Source organism: Lithobates pipiens, unplaced genomic scaffold (genome assembly GCF_037356315.1).
Source record: "Lithobates pipiens isolate NorthernLeopardFrog02 unplaced genomic scaffold, aLitPip1_a1.2 Scaffold_19, whole genome shotgun sequence".
In the NCBI taxonomy this organism is placed as follows: domain Eukaryota; kingdom Metazoa; phylum Chordata; class Amphibia; order Anura; family Ranidae; genus Lithobates; species Lithobates pipiens.
This window is the reverse complement of record NW_027507764.1, coordinates 3,639,393-3,654,611: the sequence shown is the minus strand read 5'-3', so window position 1 is coordinate 3,654,611 and position 15,219 is coordinate 3,639,393. Positions and strand designations below refer to the sequence as shown.

Sequence of the window (15,219 nt, the reverse complement as noted above, 5' to 3'; positions counted from 1 at the left end):
CTCTAGATGCAATGTAAAAAGGAGAAAATCTTTTATAGCTACAAGTAACAATAAGGAATATAAGATCGATAAACTTATTACCTGCTCCAATATAGGGGTGGTATATATGTTACAATGTGAGTGTGGTCTCCAATATATTGGCAGAACCTCTAGACCCCTACACGTGAGGTTGGGTGAACACGTAAATAATATTAAAAAGGGTTTAAAAACCCATAATGTGTCTCGCCATTTCAAATTGGTGCACTCTCAGAATCCCAGAGGTTTGAGTTTCTGGGGGATTGAGAAGGTGACCAAACATTGGCGTGGAGGTAACTTCATACGCCAACTAAGCAAACGTGAATCTTATTGGATCCATGAGACAAGGGTTCTTGCCCCTAGAGGTCTAAACGTGGATTTTGATTTAAATTGTTTCATTTCGGACAGATAATTGAATTGTTTTCATTGCATTAGAACTTTTCCCTTTTATATTTGTATTTTATTTTCATTTTATTCTCATTTAATTATATTTTTATATTTATTATTTATTTTATTTGTTTTCATTTTTAGCTTTGAGTTATTTTTTGGTACTTATTGTTATCAACCCATGTGTGGATCAGTGTAGCTTTCTGATGACGTCAACGACATTGCGGGCTTATTCACTAGATCTCTAGTTTTGACTTACCAGGGGATTATATTGTACTGTTTCTTTAGGCAATATCCTTTTTTTCTGGTCCTCACATAGTTGATGTGAGAATATTTAAAGGATGATATCCTGTTGCCAATTAGCAGACTATTATTTTGTTTTCCTCTGGTTTTCATGTCTCCATAGTATATTTATTTTTTGATACTCTCTCTCTCCTTCCTGTGTTTGGAGTGAACGCAGATGTATGTTCCGGTGTCACATTTGATATGTGCTGCCTATGGTATCTGTCTTGCGCACAACTCCGCTTACTATTGGTTTTCTAACGGTGTGTTGGTATAAAAGCGGCCGTCCGACGTCATTCCGTCACCGCTGATGAAGTCCCGCCTACTCTCTGGGACGCAACGCGTACGGACCACGTGACCTGCGTCGTGACGTCATCCGCCAGCTGACACACTGATCCATGCATGGTACTTTTTATCTGAGCACTCAGCACTGGAGATCAGTGCTTCTAAATGTGAGTGGCATTTGTTTTTATTTATTTGTTTAATAAATTTACATCAACGGAGAGCACTAGATTTGCCTGTTCTTTTTTATATGATATCACATTGATCTGATGATACGGAGGAGAACCTTACCTGGAAATGCTTCCGCTTGGTCTGCTGTAATCTTATGATCTACCCTTGATGGGAACATGCGTTTTTGACCTATCTGATTTATCAGAGGTCCACTTGTTGAGGTGAGAGTTCAACTTGCTCAATGGTGAAGGGATCACTTCGTCACTTGATTTATTGATTGAAGATATATTACACAAGTGGACTCTTTCTGAATATTTCTTTCACTATATGGACTTCTTATTTATATTTTTTTCATTTTATGATATTTTCTGTATTACTTTGTATTTGCGCTGTACTGATATATTTTTTGAATTTTACATCTTGATGATCCCCAAGACTTTTGGAACAACATTCTGTGGACCGATGAGACAAAAGTGGAACTCTTTGGAAGGTGTGTGTCCAAGTATATCTGGCGTAGAAGGAACACTGCATTTCATAAAAAGAACATTATACCAACAGTAAAATATGGTGGTGGTAGTGTGATGGTCTGGGGCTGTTTTGCTGCTTCAGGACCTGGAAGACTTGCCGTGATAAAAGGAACTATGAATTCTGCTGTCTACCAAGAGATCCTGAAGGAGAATGTCCGACCATCTGTTCGTGTACTCAAGCTGAAAGGAACTTGGGTTCTGCAGCAGGACAATGATCCTAAACACACCAGCAAGTCCACCACCGAATGGCTGAAGAAAAACAAAATGAAGACTTTGGAGTGGCCTAGCCAAAGTCCTGACCTGAATCCTATTGAGATGTTGTGGTATGACCTTAAAAAAGGCCGTTCATGCTCGAAAACCCTCTAATGTAACTGAATTAGGACAATTCTGCAAAGATGAGTGGGCCAAAATTCCTCCAGGACGCTGTAAAAGCCTCACTGCACGTTATCGCAAACGCTTGGTTGCAGTTGTTGCTGCTAAGGGTGGCCCAACCAGTTATTAGGTTTAGGGGGCAATCACTTTTTCACACAGGGCCATGATGGTTTGGATTTTTTTTCACCTTTAATAATAAACACCTTCATTTACAAATTGCATTTTGTGTTTACTTGTGTTGTCCTTGACTATTGTTTAAATTGGTTTGATGTTCCGAAACACTTAAGTGTGACAAACATGCAAAGGAACAGGAAATGAGGAAGGGGGCAAACACTTTTTCACACCACTGTATATACGTCATAACCAAAGATGCCCTAAAAATAGGAACTGACCTCACACAGGGATGGCAAGGGGAACACTGTCAATCCCAATTATACAATCGCTTCCATCCCTATATAATGCTAGCGCTAACCCTCCCTGTTACCCTAGCGCTAACCCTCCCTGTTACCCCAACACTACTCCTCCAATGTAACCCTAGCAGGAGGAACCATGTGCAGTAAGTATAGGTGGAGCGCCCCTTTAAGATTTCCAAGATAATTCTGAACTGCTCCAGGACGAGGTTTCATCTCGGCTCTTCGTTTATTTTCATAAAATTCAGATATTTAAATTTATCACCTGAATAAGCGAGTAACAAACAGAGGGGAGAAAATCCGGGATTAATTTTCATGTGATTTATTTTGCTGTTTTACAAGAGAAAGCGTTGAGCGGGAGGAAGGCATTGTTGCTGAACTCCCAGAATGCCGCGGCTTGGCTTCAATACACAAAGGATGGAGATATTCTAATTAACATTAGAGACTTAATTCCTCTTTTATATGCCTGCCGGGGAGTCAGAGCCCCATGTGAGACCCGCCGGAGGACAGCAAATTATTTCTTCATATTAAACAGAAATACAGTGAAAGGACGAGGAATACAGTTATGTTTTAAAGCTGCTTTGGATTTAACCTTAAAGGGGGAATACGAAGGCTGTGAGAAGGCTGATGGTGCTGACCTCCTTCTGAAAAATACTATTTGCCTGGCTCTCGCCATCTTTAGTGCTTTGAGATGCTGACCTGGAACAAGCATATCGTTTGAAGAGTCGCTCACGTGTTTAGGGTCAATGGCTCAGTGGGGTTGTTTTTAGTTTTAGGACGGCCCGATGGTCACAGCACTCTTGCACACTTTTTAACCACACCTTCCTCCTGGGCTGGGCCTTTTGGCTAAGTTTGGTGGAACTTTTATGCCACTAGCCACTGTCTTGCACTTTGGCACCCTAAGTACTTACACTATATTACCAAAAGTATTGCCTTTACACGCACATGAACTTTAACGGCATCCCAGTTTTAGACCGTAGGGCTCAATATTGAGTTGGCCCCGCCCTTTGCAGCTATAACAGCTTCAACTCTTCTGGGAAGGCCGTCCACAAGGTTTAGGAGATGTGTCTATGGGAAGGTTTGACCCTTCTTCCAGAAGCGCACTTATGAGGTCAGTCACTGATGTTGGATAAGAAGGCCTGGTTCGCAGTTACCGCTCATATTAATCCCAAAGGTGTTCTATCGGGTTGAGGTTAGGACTCTGTGCAGGCCAGTCAAGTTCCTCCACCCCAAACTCGTTCACCCATGTCTTCATGGACCTTTCTTTGCGCACTGGTCCAAATCATTTGGTGGAGGAGGGATTATGGTGTGGGGGGGTTGTTTTTCAGGGGTTGGACTTGGCCCCTTAGTTCAAGTGAAGGGAAGTCTTAAGGCGTCAGCATACCAAGACATTTTAGATAATTTAATGCTCCCAACTTTGTGGGAACAGTTTGGGGACGGCCCCTTCCTGTCCCAACACGACTGCCCACCAGTACACAAAGCAAGGTCCATAAAGGTACGGATGAGTGAGTTTGGGGTGGAGGAACTTGACTGGCCTGCATCTCAACCCGATAGAACACCTTTGGGATGAATTCCAGTGGAGACTGTGAGCCAGGCCTTCATGTCCAACATCAGTGCCTGACCTCACAAATGCTCTTCTGGAAGAATGGTCAAACATTCCCATAGACACATCTCCTAAACCTTGTGGACGGCCTTCCCAGAGGAGTTGAAGCTGTTATAGCTGCAAAGAATGGGCCAACTCAATATTGAACCCTACGGACCAAGACTGGGATGCCATTAAAGTTCACGTGCGTGTAAAGGTAGGCGTCTCAATGGTTTTTGTAATATAGTGTATTTTGCACTTCACTCACTTACGGTTAGTAGGGTGTAGGTCCTTGGACTTCTCCTGAAAGTCTTGGGGGAGGTCACATGGCCTTCTGGTCAGATTCTCCACCTCCTATGGAGTCTCCCTTTGGAGAGTTCAACTTAGTACTTGGGTGGGCCTTGCCTCAGCAGGTCTCCTAAAGAGAGGGGTCCATCTGGCTTCTGCTGGGTGGACCATGAATACCCTAGTCCACATCTAGAGCCTTGAGACCCAGGGAATCAGGACTAGGGTTGTTTCTCTTCAGAGGTGGACCGTGTGTTTATACCCTGTGCTCTTTTTTGTGTGCTCACCTTTTAATTGCACCTGGTGTTTATTTTCGAGAGCATGCACCACACCATAGACTCAGAGCTTAAAAAATACGGCTCAATGGGGTTCTACTGCTTACACGTAGGGACCAACTGGTTCAACAGTCAGGAGTTATGGCTAGAAGAGCTCAGTGTTGTCTGCAAGACATAGAGGAAGGCAGGGGCTCATTCAAGCAACCAGGTAAAGTATCACCAACCTTTGCGTCAATGGTGGAATTGTCAGGACTACAACTGGGTAAGTATACAGCTTAAGAGGTGGGGGATGAGTTAGATGAGCTCAGTGCGTGTGCTGTGCAAAAAAAAAAAAGGATTAGGAAATCATCAGAAAATGTTCTACAAATGTTCCCTTTCCCTTCAGTACAATGAAACCTACGTGTGACCATATATGTGCGCCATACTGTGTGCTTCATTGCTGTGGTCAGGCAGTCACTAACAGAGAAGGTCACCATGGAAGGATTGGTGATACTTTAGTTACCTATAGAGCCGGGTGGTTTAATTGTAACCCTGTCTTCTTCTATGTCAGTGATCTCCAAACTGTGGTCCCTTTGCTTGCTTTTATCCAGCCCTTGGGGCCAGAATGTCTCCCACTGATACCAATGAAGGGGCACAATTCCTTCCACTAATACCAATTATGGGGCACAATTTCTCCCAGTGACACCAACTAGTGAGCACTATTCTTCCCAATGAGACCAACATTGGGCACAATGACATAAATGATGGGGCACAATTTTTCCCAGTGACACCAACAATGGGGCACAATTCCTCCCACTGACAAACCAATGATGAAGCACAATTACTCCCACTGAAACAATGGGGCATTATTTTTTCCCCCACTGATGTCGGGACCTTTTCTACTTCTAATGGCCACAGTCCAGCTCCCCTTAAGTCTGAAGGACAGTATACTGACCCTTTGTTTAGAAAGTTTGAAGACCCCAACGTTCTCCAACGTTGAGCTCTCCTAGCCATAACTCCCCACTCTGTTCCTGTCCTCTCTAGACCATAACTCCTCACTCTGTTCCTGTCCTCTCTAGACCATAACTCCTCACTCTGTTCCTGTCCTCTCTAGACCATAACTCCCCACTCTGTTCCTGTCCTCTCTAGACCATAACTCCCCACTCTGTTCCTGTCCTCTCTAGACCATAACTCCCCACTCTGTTCCTGTCCTCTCTAGACCATAACTCCTCACTCTGTTCCTGTCCTCTCTTCACCATAACTCCTCACTCTGTTCCTGTCCTCTCTTGACCATAACTCCTCACTCTGTTCCTGTCCTCTCTAGACCATAACTCCTCACTCTGTTCCTGTTCTCTCTAGACCATAACTCCTCACTCTGTTCCTGTCCTCTCTAGACCATAACTCCTCACTCTGTTCCTGTCCTCTCTAGACCATAACTCCTCACTCTGTTCCTGTCCTCTCTTCACCATAACTCCCCACTCTGTTCCTGTCCTCTCTTGACCATAACTCCTCACTCTGTTCCTGTCCTCTCTAGACCATAACTCCTCACTCTGTTCCTGTCCTCTCTAGACCATAACTCCTCACTCTGTTCCTGTCCTCTCTTCACCATAACTCCCCACTCTGTTCCTGTCCTCTCTAGACCATAACTCCCCACTCTGTTCCTGTCCTCTCTTGACCATAACTCCTCACTCTGTTCCTGTCCTCTCTAGACCATAACTCCTCACTCTGTTCCTGTCCTCTCTAGACCATAACTCCTCACTCTGTTCCTGTCCTCTCTAGACCATAACTCCTCACTCTGTTCCTGTCCTCTCTAGACCATAACTCCTCACTCTGTTCCTGTCCTCTCTTGACCATAACTCCTCACTCTGTTTCTGTCCTCTCTTGACCATAACTCCTCACTCTGTTCCTGTCCTCTCTAGACCATAACTCCTCACTCTGTTCCTGTCCTCTCTAGACCATAACTCCTCACTCTGTTCCTGTCCTCTCTAGACCATAACTCCTCACTCTGTTCCTGTCCTCTCTAGACCATAACTCCTCACTCTGTTCCTGTCCTCTCTAGACCATAACTCCTCACTCTGTTCCTGTCCTCTCTAGACCATAACTCCTCACTCTGTTCCTGTCCTCTCTAGACCATAACTCCTCACTCTGTTCCTGTCCTCTCTAGACCATAACTCCTCACTCTGTTCCTGTCCTCTCTAGACCATAACTCCTCACTCTGTTCCTGTCCTCTCTTGACCATAACTCCTCACTCTGTTCCTGTCCTCTCTAGACCATAACTCCCCACTCTGTTCCTGTCCTCTCTTGACCATAACTCCTCACTCTGTTCCTGTCCTCTCTAGACCATAACTCCTCACTCTGTTCCTGTCCTCTCTAGACCATAACTCCTCACTCTGTTCCTGTCCTCTCTAGACCATAACTCCTCACTCTGTTCCTGTCCTCTCTTGACCATAACTCCTCACTCTGTTCCTGTCCTCTCTAGACCATAACTCCTCACTCTGTTCCTGTCCTCTCTAGACCATAACTCCTCACTCTGTTCCTGTCCTCTCTAGACCATAACTCCTCACTCTGTTCCTGTCCTCTCTAGACCATAACTCCTCACTCTGTTCCTGTCCTCTCTAGACCATAACTCCTCACTCTGTTCCTGTCCTCTCTTGACCATAACTCCTCACTCTGTTCCTGTCCTCTCTAGACCATAACTCCCCACTCTGTTCCTGTCCTCTCTTGACCATAACTCCTCACTCTGTTCCTGTCCTCTCTAGACCATAACTCCTCACTCTGTTCCTGTCCTCTCTAGACCATAACTCCTCACTCTGTTCCTGTCCTCTCTAGACCATAACTCCTCACTCTGTTCCTGTCCTCTCTAGACCATAACTCCTCACTCTGTTCCTGTCCTCTCTTGACCATAACTCCTCACTCTGTTCCTGTCCTCTCAAGACCATAACTCCCCACTCTGTTCCTGTCCTCTCTTGACCATAACTCCTCACTCTGTTCCTGTCCTCTCTAGACCATAACTCCTCACTCTGTTCCTGTCCTCTCTAGACCATAACTCCTCACTCTGTTCCTGTCCTCTCTTGACCATAACTCCTCACTCTGTTCCTGTCCTCTCTAGACCATAACTCCCCACTCTGTTCCTGTCCTCTCTTGACCATAACTCCTCACTCTGTTCCTGTCCTCTCTAGACCATAACTCCTCACTCTGTTCCTGTCCTCTCTAGACCATAACTCCTCACTCTGTTCCTGTCCTCTCTAGACCATAACTCCTCACTCTGTTCCTGTCCTCTCTAGACCATAACTCCTCACTCTGTTCCTGTCCTCTCTTGACCATAACTCCTCACTCTGTTCCTGTCCTCTCAAGACCATAACTCCCCACTCTGTTCCTGTCCTCTCTTCACCATAACTCCTCACTCTGTTCCTGTCCTCTCTAGACCATAACTCCTCACTCTGTTCCTGTCCTCTCTAGACCATAACTCCTCACTCTGTTCCTGTCCTCTCTAGACCATAACTCCTCACTCTGTTCCTGTCCTCTCTAGACCATAACTCCTCACTCTGTTCCTGTCCTCTCTAGACCATAACTCCTCACTCTGTTCCTGTCCTCTCTTCACCATAACTCCTCACTCTGTTCCTGTCCTCTCTTCACCATAACTCCTCACTCTGTTCCTGTCCTCTCTAGACCATAACTCCTCACTCTGTTCCTGTCCTCTCTTAACCATAACTCCTCACTCTGTCCCTGTCCTCTCTTAGACATAACTCCTCACTCTGTTCCTGTCCTCTCTTGACCATAACTCCTCACTCTGTTCCTGTCCTCTCTTGACCATAACTCCTCACTCTGTTCCTGTCCTCTCTAGACCATAACTCCTCACTCTGTTCCTGTCCTCTCTAGACCATAACTCCTCACTCTGTTCCTGTCCTCTCTAGACCATAACTCCTCACTCTGTTCCTGTCCTCTCTAGACCATAACTCCTCACTCTGTTCCTGTCCTCTCTAGACCATAACTCCTCACTCTGTTCACACTCTGGCACACAGGGCTCACAAAGTTAGTTTCATAGTTATAGTTTCATAGTTAGTAAGGTTGAATGAAGACACCAGTCCATCCAGTTCAACCTGAGCGTCTACAATTGTCCCTATCCCTGTACATTACACACTCACATTGGTCCCTACCCTCAAGGAGCCCACAATCCAAGGTCCCCATTCATATACTAGGGGCCAATTTTGGACAGGAGCCAATTTACCTACCTGCATGTCTTTGGTTTGTGGGAGGAAACCGGAGTACCCGACGGAAACCCACACAGGCACAGGGAGAACATGCAAACTCCAGGCAGGTAGAGTCGTGGTATGGGATTTGAACCAGCGACCCTTCTTACTACTAGGCGAGAGTGCTAACCACTACACCACTGTGCCGCCCACGATTTGCGCCCACGATTTGCCGCCCACGATTTGCCACCCACAAGTTGCAGGTTGGGGAGCACCAGAACATTGGGTCTCAGCGGGGAAGACTGCCTATTCAAGTCTCCTTGGGTTTTGTAATTCCTGGATTGGGCCACAAAGTCCAGTGGCTTTGGAAGGGAAGAACCCTCTACCCCGTGTCTGGGTCTTGCCATAGATGAGCAGGTTGAGGGTGCAGGCAGGTAAAGCTCTTATAATCAAGGGTCTGACAGTAATTAGGGCCCAGGAGTCCATGAGGTTGCAAGAAGGCAACCACAGCTGGTCTTATTTGTAAGCGGGTCCGGAGTTTGGTACCCAGAGAGGAGAGAAGACACATGGAGACCAGGGATTGCGGTAATGTGCATTTACCAGAAAAGTTGGTAACAGAGTCACTGTAATGTGGCCGGACTGGCATGGGAGCTCTTATAAAGCGTTGCAGATCATTTCTGGTAACACCGGTTCCCCCCATCAGAATCTCTCCCAGTGCCAGACACACTGTCCCTTATCCAGCGGGTTTGTGTTGCTGACCTAGCTACTTCACAAATGCATGCCAACTGGAAAGGGACAGTTCTTTTATTTATTAGCACTGCCCACACTTAAGATAACCACAGGGATTGACCAGTGTGGCAGTGTCCAATCAGACAGCTGCTTCCCCCGATGACACCTATGGAAGCCTCAGAGGAACATGGGTTCCGCATGCCCTCTGCTCTCCCTCTACATGACGGCTGCCGGGCAGCACCACCTATGTACGGAGGCCAAACTATACCTGTTTACATGTTGGCACAGCCCAGGTGAAGTCTTGTGAGGTAACAGACAGAGACTTGAAGCCTGAGGGCCAGACTTGAGAGAGTTACAAGAGGTGAGCGCAAGGTGCAAATGTTGCACAGGAGCAAGTTGGTCAAGACCAAGTGCCTAGGATTGAGGCCTAAGCAGCAGCACTGCAAGAGAGAGCCTGGAAACTTGAAGTTGTTTTCCTTGTATTAAAAGGGATGGTGGGAGTGGCGTAACTAGAACCTTCAGGGCCCCCGATGCAAGAAACCATGAAGGGCCCCCCTGAACCCCAGTCAGGGCCCTTCCCTCCGAGTCTGGCGGTGGAACTCCAGGTCGTGGTCACAGATATGACCTTTGTGAGCCCTGTAGTTCCACCACTGGTATCAGTAGTTTTTTTTTATTATTTTATTTTTTATTTTTAGGTGCCCCATTGGGGGACTGTCCCTAGGCAGGATGGGATCCCCGTCCCCAGAAGAGATGAGGTCCTTTTCTCCAGGGCAGATGAAGTTACTTCCCCCAGGTGAGAAGGGATCCCTGTCCCCAGGGGAGGTGGGGGTCCCTGTCCCCACGTGAGAAGTGGTCTCTGTCCCCAGGGGGAGATGGAGGGGGTATGTAATGGTGTGTGGGGGATGGGGTCCTCTCACTCACCATGACCAAGCTGTAGGCCGCGCACTCATCCATGTTGGCCTGGGCTCCATCCAGTGTGCTGGACGGGCGATCAGCATATCTCCCAGAAAGACCTTTTATCATCTGTGCATGATGGGGAGGAGGAGGGCTGGCAGACAAGCCTGCAGTGTCCTCCGGGGGGCTCTCATAGGGCTGCACTGCATCTGTGTGCTTAAAGTTTGTTTACCCAGAAGAAGTATGCAGTGCAGTGTGGGCCGGACTCAGGGGGGGGTGGGACTCTGGCTGGGGAGAACAGACATCGGACTGAGCGGCAATGCATGGAGCAGGAGAGGGGTACTCTGAGGAGCCGGCCGAGGACACAGGTCATGCAGGGAATACACAACTAAAGAGCAGCCAGTGCGATAGTCGAGCATGGAGCTCTGCTAGTCACCCTCCACCCACCCGTGTGCATGGTGCACTGGTACCCCTAGCTGCCTATGCTGCTGCCGGCCATATGTAGAAGGGGCTGCATGGGCCCCCTGCATCACAGGGCCCAGTTGCGGTCGCGACTGCTGCACCCCCTATAGTTACGCCCCTGGATGGTGGAAACCTCTGGGGGGGGCAACAGTTTTTTTAACTTTTATTTTCTTCTCTTAAAAAAAGTGGGCCAAGCAAGCCCTAAACAGTATTTCCTGGCTAGAGTGAAGAGCTCTACACCATTGAGTTAACTTCCTCCAGATCAAACTTTACAAAACCGAATAACAGATCAGTAACAGTGAGTGTGGCTTGGCCTTCACGTCATCTCCATTGCCGGAGGAAAAAAGTTCTCTGCCATCTTTTCTTGATGCTTGTGATTTTATCCTGAGTGAATGAAGCGGTCCCCGGCCATGAACGAAGAATCATTTGCATATGGACATTGGAGCGCGGCGCATTCAGTAGGACGATAAGCGGTGCAATCAGCTGCATTTCCTGCCGTTCCGAGGACAAAGGAACTGATGATGTCAAAGGGATGATGTCTCTTTCTGGACCAGCTGCTGGGGGGAGACTGGAGGTCACCTGAGATTGAGGCCTTGATTACTGATAAATGGGCGGAATAGAGGAAGAACGTTGACATGGGAAGGAAATTGGTATCTTATAGCTGAGCTCCGGGGATCAGTTTTGTGTTGCTTCAAGGTTCCTCAGCATTCATCGCCAAGGTACATACTGTAAGTCGTCACACTCACTCCATAGCAAAGTTGGCACTAAGGAATCTTCAAGCATGGGAAATCTGGTCTCCACTCTCCACAGCTGAGGACCCCCGTGCAAACAAAAGCTTACAAGTAGGGTTCATTTAGGGAGGCCTTAGAGTAGGGGTGCTCTTCTGGGGCCATCACCTACCATATTATTAAACCTCCAGGTTCGCTTCTCGGCCTTTTGGCTAAGATCAAGTGTAGTATCGACTATAGCCCTTAGGGGTGTCTCTGCTTCACAGCTAGGACGTTGAGAACCACTTGTATCTATCCAAGCCATTAGGTCCTTGTGGGGTACCCTCTGCTCGGCCTTGTAGGATCGTTGATTAAATTCAGCTTCACCTACTTGCTGCTATTGGGCCAGAGGCTTAGCCCCCACAAGGAACGAGATTGCGGTCTTCCCTCCTCCCCCCCTCCGCATTACTACCTTCGGGCAGTAGATGCAAGAGCCTTTATAAAGGCTTCAGAGCGAAGACGTCGAGGAATCCAGAAGGAAGCCGCCGAAAGAACACCTGAAGCGACTTCTCTCTCCAAGACGATGGGGAAGAGCGAGAGAAAGACCAGCAAGAAGAACCCCGCTCCAGCCACTTCCACCAAGGCCCCCGGGGATGTTGCTGCCCCAACCCCCACCTCTACCCCGGCCAGCACCAGCCAGCCGGGACCAGCCAAGCCTTCCCCCCCTGCAGACGGGCTCCCTACCTTGGAGTCCTGGATGAAGCAGACGGTCGTGCTGCAACTGAAGGAGGTGGACGGAAGGGTCCCCGACATGACCCCGGAGATCTTCGGCAAGAAGATGATCCTGGAGCAGGGGTTCAGCAAAGCGGAAACGCTTTCAGTGCAGGCCTTCACAAGAGGTACTTTTTTCGTAACTTTTGTGTCTTTCCAGGCCTGCAGAAGATACTGGGATATGGTCAAAGCGAGTGGCCCTGAATCCCCCTTCCGTAAGTTCGCTGCGAACTGCCCCATAACACGGGACGAGAAGTGGGTGACGGTGGCCATGAGGAACCCCCATACCTCAGGTAAGGATATAGCCACTTACCTCCAGAGGTTCTGCACCGTGGTGAAGGACCCCGTCCGAATCCTCGATGCCAACGGCTTCTGGATAGGTAAGTGGTCAGTACTCTGCAAGTTCAGGAAAGACCCTTCGGGGGACATCCTGCACCTGCAGCCGTGCTTCTCCCTGGGCAACTCCGCAGGCACCCTTTTCTACCCCGGTATACCCTTCACCTGCAACAGGTGTAGCAACACCGGACACATGGGGAAGGACTGCAAAGAACCTGCTTGCAGGTTCTGTAGGGTTGCAGGCCACGAGACCAAGGATTGTCCGAGGTCCAAAGCCTGCAACCTCTGCGGAGCGGCTGAGCACGTGTTTAAACACTGCCCCCAGCGGTCCCGGTCCTATGCTGGCGCCCTGATCCAGGGCAAACCATCCTCCAGCACCAGGAAGAAGCCACCGGAAAGGGAAAAAGAGCCACAGAAGACCACGGGTAAGCACACCCCTACCCCCACCCCTGTCCAGGCCCCAGCCCGGACCCCGGCCCCAACCTCCAGCACCCCCCCACCCGCCACCCCGGTGCTGGAGGATACCCTCCCCACCCTCCCCCCACCCACCCCGGACCTGTCCTCCCTGGAGGACTTCCCCACCCTCCCTTCCACCCCCACCAGTGGACTCTCAGGAAGCCGGAAACGGAAGCCTAGTAGTCCAACAGCAGAGGAACCCGCTTCCTCCACTAAAAGGCCCACTGGCGACCGGCGCGAAAGCGAGGGACCAGAGCCAATAGTGGAGGACCTCGAGTCAGCGGGGGAGGAGGATGAGGACGTGGAGGGGGAGGAGGAGGTCATGGCCATCCCTGAGCCTGACCTCCCCTCCGACATCCACGTCCCCATCACCCAGAAAATGATGGATGCTGTCCTGCAGGAGCTCGGCCTGTCCGAGAACACAGGACAAGCAGAAGAGGCAGCGGAAGACCCCCCTCCGGGGAGGTAAGTTCGGTCCCTTGCCGACTAGACCTCATACCCCTTTTTCATTATGGCAGAGATCTCAATCTTTTCCATTAATGTGAGGAGTATCAAGGATACATCTAGAAGGCAAGCGGCACTGACATTTCTTGCCACACAGCAGAGTGATGTCTACATGCTCCAGGAGTGCGCACTTCCTCCTCTGAGGAGGTACACCCATCTGACCTCCCAGTGGACCCTCGGTCCCTCCTACTGGTCCGGGGGTGGCGATTGTAAGTCTGCAGGTGTAGCCATTCTTGTCAGGGGTGGGCGCTTCGCGGTTGACTCCACCCACGAGCTAGTCTGTGGCCGTCTTCTGGTCATAGACGGCTCGTGGGCGGGAGAGCCAATTAGGCTCATCAACGTGTACGTCCCCCCAGATAAGAATGAGCGGCTGGAACTTTTCCAGACCCTGCGGACCCAACTCGTCACCACCAGGGCAGTGGTAATCGGCGGTGATTTTAACTGTCCGATAGAGGAGGATGGGCGCAGCTCCAGCATGTACGCAAAACTCGATGCTACATCCAGGCTGCTCAAGGAGATGATCTCGGAGGCTTCCCTGCAGGACGCCGTGGGATCCATAGGGAGAGGTACCGTGAACTACTCATGGTGCCGTCCCGACGGATCAGTGCGTTCCAGGATCGACTTCGTGCTCACTTCAAGAGCAGTCAAGCATCGCGATTTCTCCATGATCCCCTGCTTTTTCTCTGACCACAGGGCTATTCACTTTCGGGGTGACCTGGGCGAGGGCTTTGCCCGTGGACCAGGCTCCTGGAAGCTGAATAGTACCTTGCTGGAAAATGAGGAATTGATGGGGGAACTCCGGGAGGCCTATGCCACCTGGAAGGAGGAAAAGCGATTCTTCGGAAGGGTAAGTGACTGGTGGGAGTTGGTGAAAGTCAAGCTGCGCAGCTTCTTTCAGGCAAGGGGGCGACAGCAAGTGTGTGCCAGGAAGAAGGAACTCAGGAGACTGCAACGTCAGTTGCAGTCCCTGCAGGACCTTCACCACTGTGGCTGGGACGTTAGGCAGGACCTGGAGGACACCAAGAAGAGCCTGAAAGGGCACTTTGAGGAAGAATCCAGGCACGTTGTCTTCCGTGCCAAGGTGGAGAACCTTGAGAAAGGTGAGAAGTGTAATTCTTTCTTTTTCAGGAAACTCCACTCAGGACACACACCCTTGTCTGAGCTGCGTGACGAGACCGGAACACTCCAGAAGGGAAAGGAGGCTGTGATGCAAGTGGTCAGCGACTACTACACCAACCTCTACTCCCCGAAAACAACAGATGCACAGGCAGCCGACAGGTTCCTGTCAGGTATCTCTAACCAAATTGATCCTGCAGGTTCGTCGGACGTCAACGCCCCCTTGGTGTTGGAGGAGCTGCACTCTGCCGCTAAATCCTTTAGGCAAGGCAGGACCCCGGGCTGCGATGGTCTCCCAGTTGAACTTTATGTAACGCTGTGGGATCTCGTAGGCCCGGACCTGCTCGAGCTGTACGAGGAGATGGTGGTGGAGGGCAGAATGCCTCCGACCCTAAGGGAGGGGATGATCACGATTTTGTATAAGCGCAAGGGGGAGAGATCGGACCTGAAAAACTGGCGTCCGATCTCTCTTCTGAACGTGGACTAC

The 15,219-nt window shown here is 49.4% G+C and overlaps 1 protein-coding gene across 1 annotated transcript; it reads left to right on the top strand.

The window, feature by feature from the left end:
* Positions 1-12,459: 12,459 nt before the first annotated feature.
* Positions 12,460-13,581, top strand: LOC143998429 (uncharacterized; the record flags this gene model as incomplete). Its single annotated transcript, XM_077493976.1, has 2 exons — positions 12,460-13,214; positions 13,260-13,581. Coding segments are annotated over 2 exons (1,077 nt in total), but the record flags the coding sequence as incomplete, so codon positions are not given.
* Between the last annotated feature and the right edge of the window lie 1,638 nt (positions 13,582-15,219).